The sequence below is a fragment of the Paramisgurnus dabryanus genome, chromosome 1 (genome assembly GCF_030506205.2).
Source record: "Paramisgurnus dabryanus chromosome 1, PD_genome_1.1, whole genome shotgun sequence".
Classification (NCBI taxonomy): Eukaryota; Metazoa; Chordata; class Actinopteri; order Cypriniformes; family Cobitidae; genus Paramisgurnus; species Paramisgurnus dabryanus.
In genome coordinates, this window is record NC_133337.1 from 34,326,379 (window position 1) to 34,352,219 (window position 25,841).

At 38.0% G+C, this 25,841-nt stretch overlaps 1 protein-coding gene across 4 annotated transcripts in view; it reads right to left on the minus strand.

Annotated features, from left to right (window-relative positions):
• lrmp (lymphoid-restricted membrane protein) overlaps window positions 1–25,434 on the minus strand; it is a 35,149-nt gene extending 9,715 nt beyond the window's left edge. The window contains exons 1-23 of one of the 4 annotated variants that reach the window (XM_065268464.2): window positions 24,444–25,434; window positions 24,264–24,374; window positions 23,593–23,773; window positions 22,930–22,988; window positions 22,729–22,804; window positions 22,278–22,436; window positions 22,066–22,183; window positions 20,653–20,703; window positions 20,442–20,519; window positions 20,286–20,342; window positions 18,748–18,807; window positions 18,600–18,664; window positions 18,393–18,486; window positions 13,568–13,705; window positions 12,986–13,087; window positions 9,220–9,371; window positions 8,061–8,172; window positions 7,245–7,572; window positions 5,478–5,530; window positions 4,573–4,657; window positions 4,220–4,370; window positions 3,736–3,814; window positions 2,424–2,470 (exon numbers count right to left, since the gene is read on the minus strand). In XM_065268464.2, the coding sequence (XP_065124536.1) occupies window positions 2,424–2,470; window positions 3,736–3,814; window positions 4,220–4,370; window positions 4,573–4,657; window positions 5,478–5,530; window positions 7,245–7,572; window positions 8,061–8,172; window positions 9,220–9,371; window positions 12,986–13,087; window positions 13,568–13,705; window positions 18,393–18,486; window positions 18,600–18,664; window positions 18,748–18,807; window positions 20,286–20,342; window positions 20,442–20,519; window positions 20,653–20,703; window positions 22,066–22,183; window positions 22,278–22,436; window positions 22,729–22,804; window positions 22,930–22,988; window positions 23,593–23,773; window positions 24,264–24,374; window positions 24,444–25,062 (2,975 nt within the window). In that variant the 5' untranslated portion in view covers window positions 25,063–25,434. The remainder of the gene's footprint in view (window positions 1–2,423; window positions 2,471–3,735; window positions 3,815–4,219; window positions 4,371–4,572; window positions 4,658–5,477; window positions 5,531–7,244; window positions 7,573–8,060; window positions 8,173–9,219; window positions 9,372–12,985; window positions 13,088–13,567; window positions 13,706–18,392; window positions 18,487–18,599; window positions 18,665–18,747; window positions 18,808–20,285; window positions 20,343–20,441; window positions 20,520–20,652; window positions 20,704–22,065; window positions 22,184–22,277; window positions 22,437–22,728; window positions 22,805–22,929; window positions 22,989–23,592; window positions 23,774–24,263; window positions 24,375–24,443) is intronic. The other 3 variants (XM_073814724.1, XM_073814723.1, XM_065268463.2) reach the window with 3 other exon arrangements.
• Between the last annotated feature and the right edge of the window lie 407 nt (window positions 25,435–25,841).

Sequence of the window (25,841 nt, forward strand, 5' to 3'; positions counted from 1 at the left end):
TCCTAGACTAAAACATTTTAAAGAGCTGTCCAAACTGAAAACAACTTGCACTGACATATCTTTTAATACACCAGTGCCCTTTGTTTTGCCTCAAAATTCACACAGGTAATGGTTTTAATTAGGCATGTTTGTTAAAACTAGTTATATTTCCTAATTAAACTAAGACCTAGTCCTGGAGTAAGCTAATCCCTGTCCGGGAAATCGCCCCATAATGTCTGTTTACTAATGTGAGCTACTGGCATGAGTCAAAAAATAGACAATTTTATTCAAAGGACAAATCCTAGGTTGTAAAGTGTTTTCTGGATAATTTTTCACCTAAAGCTGCATTCAGACTAGCAGCGACTAGCAGTAGCAGAGCAGTGCGATCTTATTGATTTCAATAGAAGCTAGCCGTGCGACAAAGTTGCGAAATGTTTAACTTTATGCAAATTATGAGCGACTTTTAGGAGCGACTACCAATGAGAACGAAGCTGTGTAGTTCACGTCATCCGCCTCTCGTCAGTTACTGTAGTGGACGGTACTCATTTGTTTATGACAACCAGATTTAGAAACGCCTACTTTGAAAGAGACGAGCGACTCACAGCGACAAAGTCGCTTATAATGTGAATTTACCTTAAAGGGGCAATCAGTAGGATCTACCCCATCTAGTGGTGGAATTGTATTTTGCATTCAAACGAACAGTGCTTACTAGCTCCTCCCCTTTCCAAATGCGTGTTGCAACTATGGTAGTCGTTATGTAATCGCTGATCTCCTTGTCCGTTATAGCTGGTTCACGTGTTCTGAATGAAAACGCATTGTGGAAACGCGTTGGTAGGCTAGTGCTTTTTGTCCCTCTCTGCTATTATAGTTTACCAATATGGCGGAACGACATGGATGCCTCCTTGGACTTACCCGTTCAATGTAAGTAAAGAGAAGAAATTCTAAGCTTACAAAGAAAAGTCAGATCACTGGCAGAGGTCATTTGACACCAACGAGGACATATTTATGAATAAAGACATTGATTTTGATTAATAAAACACTTAAAATCCTACTTATTGCCCCTTTAAGCCCGGAATACACTGCAGGATTTTTGCACCCCTATAAGATCATCACCTTATCACACTGTGTGGCATGGATCATTTAAACTTGGGTACAACAAGCATGTAGACTGTACGATGGTGACACAAAAGCGTCGGTGGCTGCGTCACACGTTAGCGTAACGTCACCAGCATGCGCCAGTGGTACACAAATACCAGCACGCAGGTTGTAGCAGCAAACACACTGTGCGTTGATCATACTGAATTTCTGACACTGTCAGAAAACTATCGTAGGCTATCTTTGAACGCAAGACTGGGAAAACGTCCATCTCTGAACATTTCTACCTGTACGACATAGACCCACTGATGAAGAGCCGCGATCACAGAAATCGTGACGATTGTTTTACGATCGCAATCTTTAGTATGTGACAGCCAATAAACGTGCAGTGTATCCCTGCCTTTAATAAAGGTACATACCTTCTATGTAAGTATCAAAGAATAATTTAACATTATTTAAATGCATTTTTTGGAATCTTTAAAATTATAAATGCATTTGTGTGTATTTATATATACATAATTATTATACACGCATATAATTAAAAAAAATTGTGCTGGGAAAAGATTAATCACGATTAATCGCATATAAAAAAAAGAGATTTTTTTGCATAATATGTGTGTGTGTGCTATTATTATGTATATATAAATACACACACATTCATGTATGTATTTAAGAAAAATGTACATTGTATATTTATATTTATTTATTTATATTTATATTTTTATATATTCTATTTTATATATACACATTTTAAAAAGTATATATACACATTTAAAAATCTGAAATGACTATGTGTGTGTGGTTAAATATTCATAATTACACTTAGTACACACGCACATTATGCAAAAAAAATATCACTTTTATTTTGAATGCGATTAATCGCGATTAATCTTTTCCCAGCACTAAAAAATATTTTATTCTGCAAACGATTAGTCGTGATTAATCTTTATGCAGCCCTAGTCCAAACACAGCCCATACATCTAGGCTAAAACAAGGCAAAATTTAGAAGTCAGAAGTCAGTGAAAATGTAATAGACGTCTAACCGTAGCCCAATAATTAATGAAATTAAATACATTTCACACTGTGTAATCACTGTTGATTTACATGATGAAATCTCATACATCTTGCAACCAAACTTTAATTTAAATAGAGTCAGTTACTCATAACCAGACTATATCGGGTCTATAGTTAACTTGAACTGTGAAAAAACGGCTATTGCTTGATGGGAGATGCTTCCCTTAGCAAATCGCACTTATTATATATGCGTGCCTGATTACATGCATATACTTTAGTAGCACAATTCAAAAATAAAAAACATCAAAATATTTACCAAAAGAAGAAATGCTCACCTGTCTGATTTTGCCGACACTTCAGACAGCTGTCCCGTGCTCAGACTCTATAGAGGATGACAACAGGATGTTATGACCCAATCACACACTCCGAGGAGTGACATAGACACTGTTCACACCCAACCATCAAATTCAGAGCATCACACACAGAGCTCCATACCTGTCCCATGACATGTCAGATAAAATATGAGAGCAATACTCAGAAAAATGCTAGATTCTTACATAATGCGTGTGAGAGTTATACAGATGGCAGGGAGAGAGAGAGAGAGAGGGTGGTAAGAACAGGAAGATAGAGGGAGGGAGAGAGCACTTGTACTGGCAGAGTTCATAAAAGTGGGAGTAAAATTGAGCAAGGCAGTGCGATACTTGTTCCAAATAAAAACAAATATTCTCTTATCAAATTCATAAAACAAAAGCAAAATAATAGGCTACAGAAACAGGAAGTAAAACCTTTTTATGGTTCTAAATCAGAAAATCTACATTCAAGATACAAGACTGACAATTTATTAGCTTGGCTAATACATTGGTTTGATATTTTTATGTTTTTTTGATATTTTTAAGACTTGATATGATTGGCATCGCCTGAGAACCCTGACTGCAGTTTACCAACTTCCTTCTCATGTCAGATCTTAATCTCTTAACAGATAATATACTAAAGAAGCATAACCACAAAAAAGTGCATTAACTTCGCTTTATAGATACCAGCATTGGGTATTGAATAAAACACATCAGTCAACCAAGACGTGCCTTTATAAAACCAGAGGACTAATGCAAGCTGTAGACGAGTCTATACGGTCATTATTAATGACGATATAATAAAAAAGACAGAAAACACTCACAATATGGCAACACTGGTTCTAGTGCTAGACTCTGAATGTAACAAAATGCGAAGAGAGAAATACAGAAAATACCTTTATGCTTTATAATTTTGGACACATCAGATTGCAACAATACAGTATGTGCCTATATAAAATTAATATGACTGGTTCTGCATACCATCACGCACGAGCTGTCAAAGTTAACACCCACAGCCCAAGCAAATCACACAAATAACCGGGTGTATGCCTGTCCTCTCTGCATCATCATAAGTAGACATTCCTGCTTACCCCCATCAAAGTTCCTCTCAATTCACAAACCCAACAGATAAGAAAGCCGCTCTCGCTGAACGCAGGTTCCGATCAGTAAGTTTATCGTAAACATGACAAAAGATGTAAAACTAGTAAGAGAAATAGAGGAAGTGGGGAGAACAGGCAAGTGTTGCTACGAGCGCAACAAGCTTCCTTTTCGGTTTCCTAGGCTTCCTCTTACTGACCTGCGAGTCACTCATGTTGGCTGCGGTGGCTGTGCGTTCCCCCTCAAGTTTGTCGTTCGTGGCTGCTGGTGGCAGGATCCTGTCCCGAAAGGAAAACGAAAGACTGTCAGTTTATCGTAAAATCTTACAGGATGCAGCTGAACTCAGTAAACGCAAAAGCGACCCGTGCGCTCCATCAGAGCGTGGATGGGGCATCTGTTCGAGTCTGGCCACACAGGTGGATGATGGTGAGCATGCAAAGCGGCAGCAGTAGTCGTCATTCCCTAATAAGTGTACACAAACCAGCTCTACGTGCACACACAGGAAGAGAGGTCACACATTTGACTGGCAAATGTGATCTTGGGGAGTGTGTGGGAGGGATTACAAATGAAAGTAGACCATAATTTCTTTTTGGTGAGTTATTAACTAACACTTTATAGCAGTGAACCGAAGCAAAGCCACGAGCAAATGCTGATGTATGGAAATCACACGTTTTGCGTCTCACCTTTCCGTCATAAACATCGAGTCGCCTGTTTCGGGCTGACCATCGAAGAGAGATACCATCTCAGAGGACATAAGGGAGGGTGGAGGTCCAGTGAGGTTTTGGGCTGATGTCACCTGTTGTTGCAAATTCTCAGAGCTCAATGATTGGTCATCTGGAGGTAAAAGAAGGGAGGTATATTCATTGATTTTGCAAATGCAGATAAAACAACTTTAACCTTAATGTTTTCTGTTATTGGTGGTGGTATCTATAAATTACATTTAATAGCCTAATGAAGAATCATTTTGTTCAGTGTATGCTGCTAAAATGATCAAGAGTGTGAAGCAGATAATGATAGCAAGGGGAAGAGCTCTTACTAGCACATTGACTGTGGGTGTGAGGCACAGGAGCAGTCTGCCCGTGGGCGTCCTCAGGCCCAGTGCATTCTGGGAGGCTGTCATCCTGCAGTGGCCAGAAAAAGAATGAGAAGGCCAGCAAACATGAACCTTCACCATGGAGGAATAACTCCCTAAAGACGACATACTGTGCATGACTTCTGAATAATGATGGGCTCGATTCAACTCATTTGCAAGTCAAATTGTGATAAGTTCACTTAGGTTTGTGTGTTAGCATCCCTACGAAACCATCGTCACTGACAGAGGGAGCTAACATGAACCCGTAGAGCCATCATGCCAATCTAAAGAGTATTCTGAATTGACACAGATAAAACCAGCCCATTCTCATCAATTTGCATATAAATAACACAACTTTTCAAAATCGTGCAATGCATACACCAAAGTCCAATTTCGCGTTCATACAATATGATACACCCTGGTGAAAAACCAAAAAAAAAAAAAAAACACTACATAAAATGGCACAAAAATATGCATTGTATTTGCATGCACCTGCTCTCCACCGAAGTGAACGAGATGGACTGACGTATCATATGTATCATAATCGGACTTTGGCGTATGCATTGCATGACTTTGAAAAGTTTTGTTATTTATATGCAAATTGATGAGAGTGCGTAGATAAAGATATTGTAGCATGACTAACACGTGACATGACACATAACAAACTTGTTTGAATTTCATGGTAATGGTCATCCACTGCATACTTCTGTTTTTGAATCATAGGAACAAAAGGCTTCAGATGTTACTATATTAATTTGCATGAAATGGTAGAGCTTACAACCTGCGTCATAAACATGATTTTTGTCTTGTAGATAGATACGACATTTTTGCTTGTGATTATGTGTGATAGAGGTGAAAAACAGATCTACCTTTGGAGACATGCAACGTTTCTGCATTCCTGATACACCCACAACTGAAGATGCTAAAAGAGGAGAAATATACTTGAAACCGCAATAATGTTATGTTCGAGTAAAGTAAAAAACTTAATGTGAAAAAAAGAAATTAGTGCTTTCTACGTGAATGGAGCATTAAACATTTGGACCTCATTGATTTTAAATATGGGAATAAAATTGTCCAAAATATTCTTGAAAAATCTTAAGTTCTGTAAAATAAAATGCATCAAATAAATCTGGAAAAGAATAAATAAATAATTTCAATTATAAACTGATTGCATGTCAGGCATGAAACTGACATACAGTATTGGTACACTAATAAATGAAGTCAAATCAACATCATTTAACAACAAATTAAGTTAAACAATTTCAACTTGCTTTTATAAGTTATGTCAACTTATCACAAGTCAAAATAGTAGGTTTATTTGAGTTGCAAAACCAAGTTGTTTTAACTTTAAGGTGCACTATAACTCCCTTTCCAAAAAGCTTTTGAAGGTGATAATCCTCTTATGATTAGTCTGCAGTCGTGTAGTAAAGGGACGGGAGGTGGATGGGGTCTCAAGGTTCTCTTACATTTCTAAACTTGGCCAAAGATGGCAGAACATGTGGGAATGAAAGTCAAATAAGGTCTGGTGTTTAAGTGACCCTGCTGTATCAGGACCTTTGTTTAATTAAGCTTAAGAGATGGCTGCTGGTCCTGTGACACTGGGGATTATAGGATTGTACACCACAAGGGGTTTGGCACATCCCTGTGTCCTCTACGTCACTCAGCATCCAAAATAGGCATGGGCCGGTTACCGGTTTCAAGGTATACTGAGAGTTTAAACAGTCGAGGTTTAAAAACCACTAACATTTTCTGTAATACCGTTTGCAAGGTATGAGCTGGGTTTACACAAAATTAATTAATTTAGTAAGTCATGTAATTTACATTTACATTCTACATTTAAAGATAATTATAATTTAAAGGCTTTATTTTCACCCAGCTGTTAAGCGAAGTTTTTTCAACAGACATTCCAACAGTGTTTTATAAAATAAATTTTGTAGGGAGAGTAATTGATTCATTTATGAGAAGAGTGTGCCTCAAAACATTTATATCCTGCTAAAGGTCACTGTCCCACCCGCAGGACGCCTACATTTACTTCAGTGTTTTGCATGTGAATTCTTATTTAATCATGACAAACTAAGGGGTTAAAAATAAAATGTATTGTGTCCAGTTAAAAAGTTGTTGTTTGTATATGTCCGAAAATACGCATTACGCTCACCCCGAAAATAGTACCTTGCCATTGAAAGTTACTAAGGGGACTATTTTCGGCTGCTGCGTAATATCATTGCGCCTCCTGCAACCATGTTACGGCAGAAAAGTCCTTGATTGTTACGCCAGAAAGAGAGTATAGTCCCTAGCCATGTCTAACTAGAAAATCACAACTTTTAACTTACCTTCGGACTTAGTACACGATCTAACTAAAGAAGAGTAGGATTGGAAAAATATAGGAAATAGGAAAAATATTGAACCTCTTTAGTTATTTATTTAGCGTGATACTATCATGCGCTAAAAATCAGATTCTGTGAATTGTGCTAAACTATGCTAAAATGTGCTAGCCCCAGACCCGGAGATCAGCTGAATGGATTCCAAAACGGTAGAAATCAATTTAATACCCCCAAAATCTCATTCCGGCCCATGCCTAATCCAAAACGGTCCATTTTCGAAGAAATCTTCTAATTTATTCATGACGTAGTTCTCACCTTGTGAGTCGTTATCAATGATGTCATCTGGAAAAGTCATTTGGGAAAGACTGGAGTGTCTTTGTAGTTCCTCAGTCTCTACTCCAGAATCCTGCGTCGCTTCACCTTCTCCTTCAGTCGATCCCATGATTTCCAGAATCTTCTCCTGGTCCCTCGTGGCCTCAGTCTGCTCCTCTTCCTCTTGTTTCATGCCCTGGAGCTCCTCTTCATCACAGCATAGTTCCTGGAGTACATGTTGGTCAGGTTCAAGCTCTTGTAAGGGAGGTGATTCAGACAATACATATTCCTCATCCCATTCAAGAGACGGACCATTCAGCCCTCCCACTGCCTGAAAGATATCATGTTTATGATAAGTGACAAGCTTTCTTCATCATCTAGTGCATTTTTTGTTTGAGTTTTGTCTTGACTTTCACTTGCTCATTATGGACTAATGTGATCACTGATTTTGTAAACCTGGTGTGGTGTGGTGTGTTCAGCGCTATACAAATAAACACAATACTGTAGCTGAACCATAAAGTAACTCTACATAGTGCCGAATATAAATCCTGTGGTTAATATGGTCAACTCCATCTGATCTCGAGATGAGTTTGACAGGGCGCATATGAAACTGTCTCAAAACCACACTTGCCTCCCACACACACCTTTCAGCATCTTGTAATGAGACTGTAAATCTCAATCCATCTGTGATCTGCAACAACGCTTTATACAGTATCTTTATTTTTGCCTTTCCCAAGGCCAAATCTTAACCTGTGGTTGGTTTCTAATGCACATAATAAGGTGAAGTAGATGCAGATACCTAAAGCAGTTTTTTAATACCTGTAGTAGGTGATCGGGTGTTTGGCTGCTGGCCTCTCTGCTGTCCATTCGAGTCGTCAGACGATCAACTTCCTCCTGCAGCCGCAGCTTTTGATTCTCTTGCTCTTGCACCCTGGACAACAAATATAGTACACAGCCTACTGTAAGCCCCAAATCCACTGCAAATTTAAAAGAAACTCTCCATGACCAACTTACTTTAAAGCAGAGAATTACATCAGTGTGGGTTGTTGATTCACTATTGCATTGCAATTACAGACTTTGAATTATTTCATACAAAAAGCTTACATATATACTGACTAGTGGTGGACAAGCAATTAATCTCAGTTATTATTATGTATATTGTGTGTTATTAAGTGTTTTCCTAATGTATACATGTATGTTTATGTATTTAAATATACATAATAATTACACACACATATATTATGCAAACACAAACTTTTTTGTATCATTAATAAAAATTAATTGTTTGCCCACCACTAGTTAAGACAAATTAAGACAGTACATTAAAAAAAACATGCTTAAGACTATATGCATACTATACCCAATCTGTAGGCCCATGCAGTGTCCCATTTCTCTTTAACCCTAATTTCAGTGTACCTCGGGGGCCCCAACACAGCTGCTCCAAACCCTTAACTTCCCTGAGTTTTACACATCCTGATATCAGTTCCCCCAGCTTTTATCTACAGGACATGAAATGCCATAGCCTTGACAACCTTATGCTATTTTTTGGTTCATTAAAAGGGTCTTATTTGAAATGATGAGTCAACCAGAAAAGTCCATACAAGGGGTGTTCACGCAACAGCGGTCTAATCTCACCCACTTCTAAGTGAGATTTCAATCTGAATGCAATGTGCTAAAAAGCACACCTTTGTACATAAAGGGTGCATATTAATACCCCAAAGCACATTTATGGGAACATCAGAGGTAAAAACAAATGTCAGTACCTATAAGGTTAATTTTAACATCCCAGTGACAGCTTTTGTTTTTTTCTTGCATTGAAGTATATGGTTTGGCTGTAAAACAACTCACTTTTCTGAATTTTCTAATTTCTATTGCTGCCTTTTTTTTTTTTTACAAATGATCAGTATGCATTTCAAGTTTTTTTTTTTTTGCTAAAATTGTAGCTAATATCTGCAATCACTGGCATCCATCCACTCACTTGACTGACAGGTGTAGGATCTCTGTACGAGACCGCCGCATGTTGCTGGCCATTTTCAGCAGCTCCTTCTCCAGAGAGTCTGTGTACTGGTCCAGCTGCTCCAGACAGCGAATCCAGTCGCTCCTCCTCTGCTCAAACTGCACCTCCAAGCCCTGCAGCAGTTTACAAATTCAATGGCACAAAACATAACATAAAAACCAACAGTAATTCAGTAAAACCATAAAAATGTTATTGAATGCGATAAGACACATCGAATTTAAAACTCAAAAAGACTGCCGCAAAGTTACCCTGACCCGACACAATGTCCCTATCCATTGTGGGAATTTGAATGAGAGCAATATAACCCTGCATTGTTGATCACAGCGGTCCACTGAACACACACAAATGCACACACATACACAAGCCAGCCATGGAAAGTTTTGAGCTAGGAAAGGGCCAGAGATAAGAAAGGTAGATATGGAAGATAAGGGAGTATAATATAACTACCCATTGCCTCTCACACTATATATTTACATCCTGTATGTTGCAAAAGCTGGGCGATACATGTTTGTAACATATGCATAATATTGTTATTACTTTTGCAAAAACTGTGAATAATGTGGTTCATCTATATTTTGGGGTAATTAAAACCCCTTATCTGGTGCTTAGCTGTCCAAACTTTGACCTCATACCATTCTCATAGTCGATTAATTTGTGACAACCGTATGCAGCAAACCTCACAGCAAACCAACACAAACCTTATTTTTTGTGATAATTTATGTATAAAATATATACTATATTGCATTATTTTTATTATCACAATAACCTATAACAATTTTTTATTTTATACTTTCACCTCCAGACACTTCCATAAAAAACTGTAGTGTCTTTTTTTAAAACAAGAACAAAATTAGGCTTTATATTAATTTAAAGGTGTACATCACCTTTTCTCCCCCCACTCAAAAAGGGCTGCACCAGTTAAAGAGTAACTAAACCCTAAACCAACTTTTTTAGTTAATGATCTCTAAGAATGGGGCTTTATTAGTGCTGTTCATTGATTTGAGTAACTTTTTTGACATTTGGGTATAAAGTGTTTCAATGCTACAATATATGGTGTAAAAACGTCTGAGTGCTGTCCTCTTCAGGTTGAACGTGGCTACTGTAGTTGGATTTTCCTATTGGATGTTGCGATACTATGTGAAGTAAGCAGGTTCAAGCTCACCACACCCTTGGCACGATCTCACCACACCCTTGGTACGAGCTCAGTTCGTCTCCTATTGGGATCTGCCCACTTTTCTTGCAGTTTTCAAATATTGCCAGTGGTTGGAGTCAGGCTTTAAAGGAACAGTTTGTAGGATTGTGGCCAAAACTGGTATTGCAATCACAAACCGTGTGGCTAAAACTGGTACTGCAATCACACAAGTAGTGGCCAATATGCAAAATGACAACATAAACATCAGTTGAGGGCTGCAACTCCACTTTTTAAATGACAATATCCTTGCCAGGCCACTGATGTCAGTGATATAAATATTTGAAATTAAAATTAATTCTTAATGTCTAGTGACATATCAGGGCCATTTTATGATTAATTGATATAAATTTCTTACATACTGTTCCTTTAACTTTACAAGCATTGTATGAGGACAGTATTAAAAAAAGTTCATTCTTAATTTTACACAAAATCCAATATCCGCCGTGTTATTCTGTCATCTTTTCTCCCTTTTTCCCAAAACGCGATAAACACCAGTCCTCCTTCATTGCAGAATGAACAAATCATAGCGCACCATTCCACTTACTGTAAACAACAATGGTGGCGCATTGAATACTACACACAGAGTCCTAGGGCTCTATCTTACACCCGGCGCAATGCAGCGCAATGCGCGACGCAAGTGTCTTTTGCTAGTTTCCACCCTGCGCAATTATAATTTTCACGTTTAGCGCCACGTTGTTTAAATATCAAATGCATTTGCGCCCCCTTTTGCGCCCATGGTCTGAAAACGAGGTGTGTTCAGGCGCATTGTTGGCGCGTTGCTATTTTGAGGCAACTTAAATAGACTACGCCATTGACCAACAAAAACCTGCTCTAAAGTCAATGGCGCAATATGTGTTTTTTGTTATTTAAAGAGCGCATTAGTAATATGTGCCTAAACGGGACAACGTGGGTTTGCTTATCACATACATGAATGGCAGCAGCACAAAAACGCTTTTAAATATGAAAGATTAAAGAATTGAATGTAAAAGATTATTATTGAGTCTCTTGGACATAAATGAGGACCGATTATGAGACGTTAGAAGGCACAAAGAGCTGCTTCACCTGCAGTCTGGTAAGTAAATAAATGCTTTGCTTTAAACAAATGCATCTATTTTTAAACGTTTTTAAATGCTATCTTACGGATTTATTGTACATGATGACACTCTACCTGTGGATATGGTAAGATGAGAAACATTTTAAATAATGCTTTGTAAAAAATCCCGGCCATATGGCGCTGTTCTAGTGCTGAAACGCTTCGGCTCTCTGCGCGTTTGTAAATCCTTTATCTTTTGTTTGTATTTTTAGAATACAAACCTTTTCTTGCATATTTGCTAATCATTTTATGTGATTACATTGATTATGTAAGATATCAATACATTTAGGACAGCAATTCAAAGCCTGATATTTGTACTTCTATGACTAAGAAAAAGAAAAAGGCTTTTAAAGGTTTTAATAATAAAAAAAATCAATAAAAATGAAAACAACACTTTTTTAACATTATTCTTAAACTGGTGGCCTTCTTCCTCCGCTTAGTTCTTCAGTTTACAAGGTCCGTTATCTAAATAGGGATTACGCACAGCGACAGCGCAACTGGCTTTTAAAGGGGATGATAGCGGAGTCTCTCATTGGTTTATTGCACGTTACGCCCAAAACACACCCATTACTCATTAGGAAAATATGTACAACCCTTTTCGACCCTGCGCTCGGCGCACAAACCATTTTTCCCGTTGTTAAAATAGCAGAAGTGGCATCGGACACGCCCATTTAGACCATGCGCCGTGCGCTTTAGACGATGCGCTAAGATCGTTAAAATAGGGCCCCTAGTTTTCCTCATCTACTTTGTACTTCGGGATCAACAAACAAAAACAAAATAATACTTTGATGGCACTGATGTACCTGTGGTGGTTTTCTGTGTCGGAAAGGAAACGTAAGCCATCAAAATCGAATAATTTACATAAAAATGTCGGCTGTTGCTTGTTCTCACACAACAGCATCAAGCTTTTGTCATGCTAACACACTGACCCCAAGGGATCTTATGAAAAACTTTCCATTATTTTACTCGAAGCCAATGAAAATTGAGCAGGAACAAAACATTGATGGCTGTGAAAAAAGTTAAGCAACTACGCAGTATAACAGTGTTCTTAATATGACAAGTGTTTTGATTTTTGCAATTAATTTTTTTTTCAGTGTATACCACTAGTCAACTAAATTAATATACAATGGCACATTTATATATTGATTCAATAGATTTATAGCATTTTTAAAAAACTTGGAAAAGATTTATAAAAAATCTTTGAAAATCAAATTATGGATTTAAGATGTACAGTATTAAAACCTCAAGTCAAAAATCTAAGAAACAAGACTGATTTAAATATTTTTGTCTCATCTTAATCCCAAATGTGTACAACAATTCCATGAGTTATTTCATTGCTGATGCCTTTACCTTTCTAAAATGTGAAAAACTGCTAAAAGAAAGCTGATGTCTATCCAAAATGTTGAATGGTAACTTTAGTGTAGTACAAGAAATGCACTCACCTGCAGCTTGAGGTCAGTGTTGGGCTCTTGAGTTTCACTGCTCTCTGAAAGGCCTCTGAGCGCTGTGATGAAGGTCAAGCCATCGTCCTTTAACTCCCTCTTCTACAACAATTCATGTTTGACAAATTGTAAACATTCTCAAAAATTATGGACCTAAATGAATTTAGGTGTCCAGTAGTGATGACACCAGATTCCAGTCATGAACGAATCAGTGTTTTTGAACGAATCTTGATCATCTTTATTCACTGACTCTTATAAGAGACCAATCAGGCAAATCATGTTGTTAATAAAGGATCTGCTAATTAAAAAAAGACTCAACTAAAGTTCAGTCTTTGTTGATCAGCAGATCCTTGTTTATTCTTATTTAACAAGCTAGTAATAGTTGATAAAATAAAAGGAAAAAATTGTTGGGAAAACACTCATTTCCTATCAGATCTTGATAGATCAGATAAGCTAAATGTTTTTGATGTTTGATGTAAATGCGCCTTCATGTTTTTGTTTGTAGTGAACCAAATCAAAAGACTAGTGAGCGAGTTTCACTTTAAAAAAACTGCATGCATGTTACAAGATTAGTTTATTTACCAGTCTGCTGATGAGAGATTTGAACTCCAGAGACATCTGCTCAGGTGTCGGGCCTTGGAGAAGCAACAGAACTTCACGATCTAGAGTCTCATCCAGGGACGACGCAAAACAGACAGACGAGGAGAGATGCTCCAAACCCTACACACAACACACATTAAGTCTCAGCAAAGTGAACAAACTGTTATAAGGAAAGAGAACAGCAGCACTAGTCAGAGACTGCACTTTTTTCTGCAAATAGCAATAATGTAACTGAAACAGTACAGTACAGTACAGCATGGGACTACAAACCTTCACAGATTAGATTATCAGGAAATGCAAAAAAAAGATAAAAGTTTTGATAAAACCTTTTAGGAAGATGACAGCAAATATTCATGTAATGTAAAAATTCAAGTCTGGAGTTGAATTGACAGCACAATGCCTAAATAAAGCCAATGTTATGCAAGTTGCGAGTGGGCAGGGTGAATCGAAACTGGAGTTAAAAAAAAAAGCAGGGAGCAAAAACTATTGTGTTGTGTTGGCTTGCATAAACTGTAAAATACAATCACTGTAGACTAGTGATGCACCGATGTATGGGCCACCGATATTTATCGTCCGATTTTTGATGAATTTGAAACCATCGGCATATCGGCAATAGCACGAGAAAGGCCGATACCGATTGTTTATTAATTAACTGCATAAAGAAGTCCATTATATGTAAAAAAAAATGAGTTAATGTTGTTAATAAAATAAATGCTAAATAGCAAAGACCACCTTTAAAGGTTGTCATGCTGTCTTATTATATTTGTTTTAGCTTAAAGGGCGTTTTGCAGGTAAAATTTTTCAACGAATTTGTGCAATTTGCTTGTTAATAATAAACATTTAAACTGTTATCCATTGTATTTTATGTTGCTGAGTATCACAAAACCCGAAAAAGTATGAAAAAGTACAGCGGTTTGCAATGATTCTCCTTTCCCCCACAACGCACTGTATGACGTCACGCTGGGGAGAGAATTTACCAAAGCAGCCTTGAGAGCATTGAGAATGACTATAGAAAGACGAGTAAAGTACAGTTCTGATAGCGCAGATTAGACAGACAGACAGACAGACAGACAGACAGACAGACAGACAGACAGACAGACAGACAGACAGACAGACAGACAGACAGACAGACAGACAGACAGACAGACAGACAGACAGACAGACAGACAGACAGACAGACAGACAGACAGACAGACAGACAGACAGACAGACAGGCTAGTATAGAGAGATAGGCAGACAGCCAGATAGCATAACGTTAGCATATCTTCGTGTAGAAAGTAAACAAACAATTAACATACTCGTGCATGCTGGCTTGAGGGGGTCCATGATCCTGCCTGAAGTGGGTGTAACTTTTATGCGATCTTCAGCACAAACGGTTTTGGCAGCATGTCTCTAATCCTGGAAGGTGAGTGAAGCACGTCACATCTGTTCGCGGGGACCAGCGACCCAAACGCACTCACTTTCTTACAGCCAGTAGCGAAATGGCAATCGAGAGAGTCGGGACTTTCCCGGTGGGTCGATCTGATAATAGTTATACGTTTCGAGTTAACAACACCGTCTGGCGGCGTGATGTGCGCCGGTTCCCGCAGCCCGCTGGTCAAAGTGCAGCCTCTCTGCTCAACAAAGTATATGAAAGTGCTCAACCTGTTCGGCAGGTCCAAACATGTACAGGATTTATAAAAATACGGTGATCAATGAGCGGTTCCTCCTCAAATGGCATAGTCTGTCGTGATGTAAAAAGCCGCCGAACGCCTGTTTATTACAGTATGTATGCGGTCGGATCCGAGTGTGCTGCTGACTGCTGCTGCGTATAAAATGATCGTGTGATTCGTTATAATCACATAAACAATATAACAAAGCATCCTTTTATTTCACAAAACAATATATTTGAGATATTATTTGATAGACTAGTAAGTGTGGATTAAGGATGTTTAAAAATCTCTAGCCTGGTGGTCAGGACATGAATGGATCAAATCAGCAGATTTGCGAAGTTTTATTTATCTCCACATATATCATAAATAATAATTAGCATGGTAACTTTGCAGTATAACACATTATATATTTCCTACGATGTATATATGATTTCCAAATTATATACGTAAGTATTAAACAGCAATAAATGTCTCATCTATCTCTATGGCTCTGGCTGAGTCTTTCTCCACTTCTCCCCAACGTGACATCATCGCAGAATTGCGTTAAAATAACCGTTAATACCAAAAACGTAAAAAAGTGGTCTTTAAGACCATTTTTGAGACATTTTAAAAATTATACACATATCTTGAGTGATTTATGTACCCATTAATCGACAGTGGTGGTTAACCTGCAACACGCACTTTAAGTTGTGCCTCTCTTATTAGTTTGGTCAGTTGAATGTTAATTGGATCCAATCCATGTTCAGTAAAAATTATTTGGTGCAGAAATAAACTGGCTAATAGACCAACTGTATACAAGTATTGTATACAAGTGTTTAATATCGGTATCGGCCAGAAGTTGTCTGTTTAAATCGGTATCGGCCCAAAAAAATCCTATCGGTGCATCCCTACTGTAGACCAAATGACGAATGAATGAAGATTAAAGGGCACCTATTGTCTGATTCACGATTTTTATTTCCTTTGGTGTGTAGGTGTTTATTAGTACATGTTAAAGATATGCAAAAGGTACAAACCCCAAAGTAAACGATGACGCGAGTTATCGTCTCCAACTTAAATCTCTTTTCTTGGACTACAACAAACACACAGATTGTAGGCAACCATTTACTTCCTGGGATTGGTGATGTAGACAAGACCGGCATTATCATAATTCCTCCCGCTTCGGACTCACAGCCTGCAAGTTAACTCCCATTAGCATTGCATTGTAAGCAAATCTTTTAAACATGGTAAGGAGCGTAACGTTTCCGGCTGACGTCAGAGGTATTCAGGCCAATCACTACGTACAGATTAGAAAGCGCTTTTCAAATCGATGCGTTTTGTACAAAAGAAGGAAGAGAGTGAAATCTGAAGCTACAAAAATATACAGTGTGTGGAAAATAATGTGTTTTTAACCATAAACCATGCGAACACATTTTATTATACCAAATGCACAAAATAACGTTGTTTTTTAGCAATGAAATAGGTGCGCTTTAATCTCTCAAAGAGAGTCAAAAACTCCTGAGTAAACCTTTTGAATCATTTAATTGAATCATTGAGTAAATCTACCATATCAGTCACTGAATAAAGATTTGATTCACTAAACTATAAGAAACCTATAATCATTAGGTTTTTCAAAAGTAATCTATTTGGATTTTGGCTATCGGATGAGATCAACCCATTTTAAAATGGGTTGTTCAAAACAAATAAATGGATTCTGAATTTGGATTAGAAAATAAAATCCAATCTAGGTTTTGATCTGGATCAAATCTTCACTTTGTGTTGGTCAAAACATTTTAGTAAGATTGGGATTTGTTTGATCCCAATAAGTAGGATTATTCTTATCCCATCAGAAGGGTGGATTTCAGGAACAGAAATGTAATAAAACGTCTAATAAAATGTTACTAAAACTTATAACCTACATTTAGTCTACAATTCAACATGTAATATTGTAATATTAAGAAATGTATCATTTGTTAGTTGAAATTAGCAAAATCACCAGTGTTAAATCTACACTTCTGGTGTTTATATGGGTACCACCAGACCGGGTGGTACCCATATATACACCAGTAGTGTACATTTAACACTGGTGATTTTGCTGTAGTTGAAGTATTCAAAGTTTAACATTGAGCTACCATTTAAAGGCGCAGGGCACAATGTGCGAAAAACGCTTTGGAAAAGGGAGTCAGGCCGACTAGAAAAACACACTTGTAACCAATCAGCAGTAAGGGGCGTGTCTACTAACTGACATCCTTGCCGGGGTTGCGTATGTGTGGGGGGCCTTTCAAAAAAAGCTCCAGATTCTATTGGGGTACGGGCGTGTTTGTTTAGGTGATATCAACATTGGCTTTCAAACATTGTGCACTCCGCCTTTAAACCTTCCAGTCAATTACGAAAGAAAAAAAGTCCATATAAATCCCTCATACAGCAGACAATGGCAAACCAAAATATTTAACATTTAATTTTAACAAAAGTAATCCTAAACTTTAACTGTCATGTGGCACTGTACAGTATATTCATTAAAATCACAATCATTAGAAACCAAACAGTCAAAAGTTTTAACAATCAGCATTTCTACAAATATAAACTACAGGACGTTAAGCCTCTTTATGACTTAAAATTCATGTTTCAATGTGTTTGTGCATTTCCAAATCTGGATAATTTTGATCCAAACTTTTTGAACAACTGGCCCAATAACTTCATGTAACATGCAGTGAATTGAGAGCTTGTGTGCTTAAGCCTATATGGACCACCACACTATAAATTAAGGGCTGGTTTGTTTTAATAAAACAGTATAACTCATGTTGGGGATTTACATTTTGTAGACCTAATTCTGGTTTCAGATTCACAAGTCTTTTTGTAATACCTGTTTCACTGGTTAAAAAAAATAAACTGTAAAATGTTACAAAAACTGTTTCATCTGGTGGAAAGTGACGTACTTTTCAAGTATGCACTTAAAGCCCATGTACTACAACTCACTGTAATATCTCGTTGTTACAAACACACACACAAAGGGTGTAGATTACAGTGTGCTTTGTGAAAGTGTAGTGAGGAGAGGGAGTGGGCGTCCAGAAAGCCAGATGAGTGCTGGTGGGAGTTTAGAGAGAGAGACACTCCAACCATGTACATGACAAACACCGACAAGGGAATCAAAGAGACACAGACAGAGAAAGAGAGCAAACCTCGAGGGGATTCTGTGCCAGTGCCAGCTCTGTCTGAAGAGAACCTGAGCTCGTCTGGTTGAGTCTGTAGGCCACAGAGAGAGAGAGACCAGGGCTGCAAACATACACAATCACAGGGACACGTTAAGAAAACACTGATGTTCGTGTTATGTGAATCAATAATTGATTTTCTAACATTTTCAATTCCTGGATTCAGGAAGTCCTTACATGGTCATATCAGGTTGCATCATCGCCATTTGACTCTCCAGCTTATTCTTGTCTGCTCTTAGCAGCTGCGGTATGCAAAATGAACATTTACAGTTGCAATACATTTATATTAGATAGTGAAAGAGAAAGATAGAGAGAATGAAATTACCTCTGTGACTGAGGAATACTCCACAATGGCTACTCTTAGTTCTTCAATCTGTTTGTTTTTCTGGAGAAAGAGACAATTACAATATAAGACATCAAAATATAATTCAACACAATTTCAAAATATACGTAGCACCAACAGAATAAAAAAACAATCCCTTGGACCTAGAGATGAACAGATATATCGGCCAATAATTAGTATCGGTCAATAAAAGCCATTTTTCACGCTACCGCCGATAGTTTGAAAACAGCCGATAGTCATGGCAGACATCCTATCATTTAAAAGAGATTACAAAATGCAAACAAATTTCAGAAAATAATTTGTTTAATGTTTAATATTAATGGTCATTACATGAATTAACTAAATTCTAAAAATTTAATTGTATGCATGTTATTAATTCAAGTCAACATAACCAACGAAGTATCGGTATCAGCAGAAATAAGTCTGAATATCGGTATCAGTGGAAAAATTTAATATCGGTTCATCTCTATGGACCTCTTCACAGCATTTTCTGAACAATTACGCCCTACTTAGGAAAGAAAATCTGATTGACATGTCAAACAACCAATCCCACATTTAATTTAATTTCTACCTGCCTTTTAGGGCTGGAGTTTTAGAAAATAATATGAAAATGGACTAAACCACAGTAACAGATCGGCAAGAAAAAAAATCAAATAATAATGTTGGTGTCTTTGAATGGCTGTACAGAAATTAAAGGGGACATATCATGAAAATTTGACTTTTTCTATGACTGGGTCCCCAGTGCTTCTATCAACCTAGAAATGTGAAAATGAACAACCCAATAACTTAGTTTTGGTAAACCATTCCCTGCAAGCATGTGAAAAAATAGGCCATTGAAATGTTGCTCCCCTTGTGATGTCAGAAGGGGATAATACCACCCCTTAATCTACACTATCCAACCACAGCACTGGAATTTAGTGCAGAGATCAGCTCATTTGCATTTAAAAGGACACACCCAAAAATGGGACATTTTTGCTCACACCTACAAAGTGGCAATTTTAACAGGTTATAATAAATTATCTATATGGTAGTTTGAACTAGAACGTCACATATGTACTTTGGGAACACCAAAGATTTATTTTACATCTTAAAACAAAGTCTAAATCTGAAATGTCCACATTAAACAGGTAAAACTAAATAAAAATGTCCATCAAATAAATCCTAGCTTAAAGGAGCATTTCACCCGTGGAAACATTAATCTTTATTAAAAGTGGATCATATTTGTAGTCGAAATGTAACATAATTTTCTAATTTGGTGCCTATTTGACCGAGAAAAGGGGTGTTTGTAGTCTCACCCCCTCTACAAAGATATAGGACTTCCTTCTTTCAATGATGCAAAATGATGATTTTTACATCATTGAAAGAAGGAAGTGCAACACTGAAATTCATATTTCTCCTGTCTCAGGGGAAACAGAGGGAATGATGCAAGACCATTAAAAAACATGACTTTGTTTCTAACTATACACAGCTTAATGCAAATGGGTGAAGTGTCCCTTTAAAGATATAACAGATGGACTGACCTCCTTAATTACTGACTCCTTTTCAGCCAGAATGGCATCGAATGAATGAACTTGGACCTAAATGTGTAGGAGAAACACAATTACACATTTACCAGTGCTAACCAATGCCGTTGCAAGAAGACCAATCATTAGTAAGTAGATTAAAATAGGGCCTACCTGAAGGTCAGCATTAAGGTGACAGAGTTCACTCATCTTTTTCTGGAGGTCATCTGCCTCCAAAATGATTTTCATGTTCTTGTTATGAGATGTGGAAGAAGGTAAAAAAAGCAATATAAAAGGCAGCCACTCAAAAGAGACGAATAGATGGAAGAGTAGATAAACAAATAAATGTGTGGATGGATGGATGGATGAATGAAGAGAGTCATACCTCCTCTTGTAGATCAGCAATCTTGGATATGAGGCTCTGGTTTTCTCGCTCCTGCAAGAAAACAAAGAAACAACCAATTACGAAAATATTCACGTTCATCACACAACATCCGTAGAAAAGCAAGCTGCAGAATTTCTACATTTTGTAAAGTGTCAAGAATGGGTTATGGTGTTTTCCTCTTGGTTCATGCTATATTGTCTTCAACGTCAATGCAAACTAGGGATGGGAAGGTATGAAAATTTCATATGATTATAGTGACCAAAGTTATCACAGTTATCAATATTATCATGGTTTTGTTTGAACAAGTTTTATTTTTGAAAATCAAAATTTAATATTTCATGTCCCTGAAATTATTTCTGTGGTAAAAAAAATATAGCTGTCTAATAATTTTGTTGTGAATGAATACAATACATTTGCGTTCTTGTGCAAAAAACTATGTTGCATTTGCGCGCCTGCGTCAAACTGATTCTGGCTGGACATGATTTACTGCGAGTTTTCAAAATCACGGTAATCAAACACGTTTGTAATGATAACTAAATTTTATAAAAACCAACCATCAGGACATTTTATCGTGGTTAATCGTGAAGCCAGTAATCGTCCCATCCCTAATGCAAACCTACTGTAAGCTTTCTGTTTGCATTGGATTATGACAGTGGTTTTCAAACTTTTTTGGCATGCCCCAAAAAAATTCATGAGTCATAATCTCAAGCTTACAATTTAAACAAAACATTAAATGATACAAATGTACATTACTGCTGTTTAAGGGTTTTAAATTGATTTTTGATTTTAAATCAAAACCGATCGAAATTAAGTCACAACCTTAAACTTCGAATAAAAAAAATGGATCGTTGATGCTGCCACGCCCCCATATCACGTCCGGTCAGCGTGCCATGGGGAAATAGCACACGTGTTGAGTGCTGCAAGTCAACCTCTTCTAACATCGCTAGCAACAGCCAGTTAAAAGATAGCATTGCAGATGCAGGAGACACCACGCGAGCTGCTCTTTACATAGGAAACAAAAAACAGCAAGCTCATCTGACGGTAATGAAAGCGCCTTTTTAAGGTGCGAAGTACTGACAGATGTTCATCTGACAGGAAGTTTCGTTTTATCAGGTATGTGTACCATATTTTTCCACTGGCAGCACGACTAACATGGCAGGGCATCTCCGGGTTCAAGATCACATATTATATTTCTTTATTATAAGTCTAGTATAAATATGACATAGCAACCTGTTCTTTCAAAAAAAAGGTAAACATCGAAAATCAAATCAAACAGAATTTCATGATAAATTAATGTATTTTATAAAATGTCATAAAACTGGGGCTCCCGGCACCATCTTGTGTCCCCCAAGGAGGGCCCGCCTCCCAGTTTGAGAACTATTAACATAGTTTAACTATTAACTTGTGCCTTACCATCTGCTTCCTCTGAGCCGAGGCCTGAGCACGACTTTCTTCTGAAGAGGTCAGGCTCAGCTTCATCTCCTCAACCTCTTCTTTAAGCATTTTCTCCTTATGTAGTAACTGCTGTCCCCTGAGGGACGGGGTAGAGGAGAGAAAGAAAGAAAAATCATAAGTCTTGTTGCAGTAAATTATATTTACAATCACAACATAAGTGCAGTACACACATTCTGGCTTGTGCTTTGAGATCTTCGTTTTCCTCTATAAGTTTCTGGTTGGTGTCCTCCATGTTCTCCGCGGCCTGTTTTAGTTTACGAACCTCTTCCTGCAGCTTCTGGTTGTTAAGCTGCAGGTCTGCCACACAGAACACCAGATCAGACGTCTCTCTGTTTAAAACACAAATACAAAGTTAATGTATATCTAAAACTGCATAGCCATACACTACCAGTTCATCAACTGGACTCATTAACAAATGACTACTTTCCATATTTAAGAATACATTTAGTCATACGATTTCATAAGAACATAACGTGTCCACATTTGTCCAGTAATGGAGATACGGTTTCACAAACAGATAAGCACCCATTCACCTCTCAAACCCGTGCACCCATGCTGTACAGTTATATAAACAGCTTCATCTGTAACAAACATGCAAAGTTCTCACACATGAATACTTACAGGTCGGCTCGGGAGGCTTCCCCTCCAAACGCTTCCAAACTACCTGATGTCATATTCAGAAGAGTACATCTCTTTGCTAAAGGAAGATGAAAGATAGACATCTCACACAAAATACCAACATCATGTCTTAATAAAAAAGCGCTTATTCCAAATATTAATAATCATAACCACTGACACTTTTATGTGCTAATAAAAACTCACCTAATATACTGTCCCGCAGTTTAAATGATTCCTGATGAGTTTCATTCTTAGAGTCCTTCCTAAAGAAAACAAAAAAGACCAAGATGGGTTGACGCGTTTTGCGTCATCTGGGCGAATTTTGGTAACAAATCAACAGGAATTTCTCCGTACAGGAAACACCAAGAAAGAGTAAACATTTACATTAACATATACTACTGACAATGTACAATACAAAGGGAGTTGAAAATCTGCAAAATTACACATTAATGTCTTAATAAAATGTCACAGACATCAAACTTGAATGAAAAGCCTTTTGATTGCAAGGAATTGTGGACTGATGAACTAAGCTGGCAACACTTACAAAAGCCATACAGTATTTGTTGAAAGGACAACAACGGCTTTCTTCTAACTGACAAGAGACTGAATAAGCCAGCAAAATTGTTGTTTTGTTATTTTATGTGGCAACCCAAACTGACTCTCTCACATCCACCCACATACAGAAAAGGCAAGATCCACCTCCACCAACCAGTCATCCACACAAACATATGATGTATTTAGGTCATAATTTTATTGTGAAAGGTAAATCCAAATACCCACACAACCTGTTGTTTAGGTACCCCAGGATGAAAATCAGTTCTAAAGCACGGGATCTGTGTGTGTAAGGGTGTGTAAATGTTTTCATACCCCTTGTTGCGGCAGTCATCAATCCACTCCTTCATGATGGCATGGTACGTGTCCAGGTCTATGGAGATGTCCTTGTGCTCTGGGTCCAGCATATTGCAGAGCTCCTCTAAACCGCTGTCCTCTGAGCTGCGACAGGTGGTGTGTCTCAGGAAGTCCACAATGTGTGACACGTAAACTTTGCCTGTGGAGGAGGGATGTGTGTTACAGAGGCCACAAGAGGACCTGGATCTTATCAAACAACATCCCGTGCACACATACTACTGTATATACATGAACAAAAAGTCTCCATAACTAACCAAATTCATCGCCATTGCTATTAAATAAGAATAAGCATAAATTAAGTGCCCGAGAAAGCACATCAAGACAACATGTAAAATCAGAAGGTAGACAACTTAATCAGTAAGAACTACCTTGCTTGCTAAAATGCTGTAGATACACCTTTGTCATGTTTTTTTATAAAGATGACTCACAGACAAATATCTAGGATGAGTCCGAATGAGTCAATATCCTGAAATGATGCATTTGAACAAACAACATCGCAGGCATGTTATGTTTTCTTCATAACATCTGTGATTCTGAAGAGGAGCAATTACAATCTTGGCAGCAGTGTCAAACAGATGTTCACTAAACAAAGTTTGTGAGAAATAAGCTGGAGATGTATTTGTGTTTACCTCTGCATTGTGTGTCACAGGCCTGAAAAATTGTATCCAAGAGGTCTTCCTCACAAATCAGACTGACCTCTGCCATGCTGTCCTTCTTGGGCTCGGAGGGGAACAGAGATCCTGTTAAAAAACAGACAAAATAAATTACATTTATAAAAAATGTTTTACTTATGGACCACACAGATTTACCTTCGCCCAATGAAAGTCTTTTAACCACAAGGGCCGGGTACGCAAGCTCACTGTCCATGTTGGAAATGTCAGAGGAAAAGTTCAGATTGAGAGAAAGCAGACTGGGAGGATTGAGCTTCCCGGTCTTCATATCTGTGTCAGGTTCCTCCCGCAGTGTTTGTGCAGAGTATCGTGGGGTAAAATTGAAGTAGTTGTCCCCAGTCTGGGCCGCCGGGGTGGAGCAATTGCGTCGAAACGGTCGGCTGTAAGTCGCGCCTGCTGGTTTTCTCTCCCCTAGCGTGCCTATCGTACCCAGTGTGCTGGTGATGGTGTAGGTAGCGTTGGCAGGGGTGATGGGAACGTGAGGGGTGTGGGAATTGGATCCTAGTGCTGGGGAGGCTGTGGGGGTCAGCATGTCTGAAGAGGAGTCGAGGTCGCCGTCAGCTCGGACGGCACGGTTCTTCAGGATGGACTCCAGGTTGAGGCGCAGGCCCGAGTGAGGGCTGTCGTAGCTACTGGATTGAAACTTGGGAATCTGGAAAGGCGAGTTAACCTCTTGATCTCGACGCTGAATCGTCTGCAGCTTGCGGCAGATGCTGTCCACGGGGTTGTGCCGTCTCGGGGTCACTCCGACATCCATGCTGGATGATGGAGATTATAAAGAAAACCTGCATTGTTTATGTTGCTAGTATAGAGTTGTGTTGGATATCTACATGCATCAGTGTGAATGCAATATATGTATATAATGAGTTTACCTTTAAATATACAATATACCACTACTACTTACAGTCTACAAATGGTTTAATTGGTTTAGTCACGCTTCAATATATACAGTTAATACAAATATTTTACACAAACACACATGGCTTGTTTAAGAAACGATAAGAAAGTTTCAGTTGAACGTGTTACAACAAACACTAATCTGATCAATATGATGACGTCACGAAAATGTCGTTTTAAACACGACTGAGATAAACAGGCTATTTCACCGTTTTTAGGACATTTGCAACATTAAATACCTCAAAATATAAATTATCATTTATCTGTTATCGCAAAATGTAAAATATACACACAAACAAGACAAAAAACAACCGACCTGTCACAATCAGGTTGATGGGAAATTAACGTTAATGGCCCAAAGCTTCACGCAAACTAACCTAATAAACAAAACTCTCCAGCAATATTTAAGAAATGTAGTGATTGTAAATTTTCTATGGCATCTTTGTAACACATTTATATCGTTTCACAACGCCAATATCAAAAACAAACACACCTGAACGTGTTCAAATGTTGCCGCCAGTAGATCAAAGAATATCAACGTGAATAGCGGAAGAGGCGGAATTAAAGCTTATAGCGCACTGCCATCATGCGGCCAACCATAGAACTGCAACGAACTGACTAACTTATGGATCACAGTTT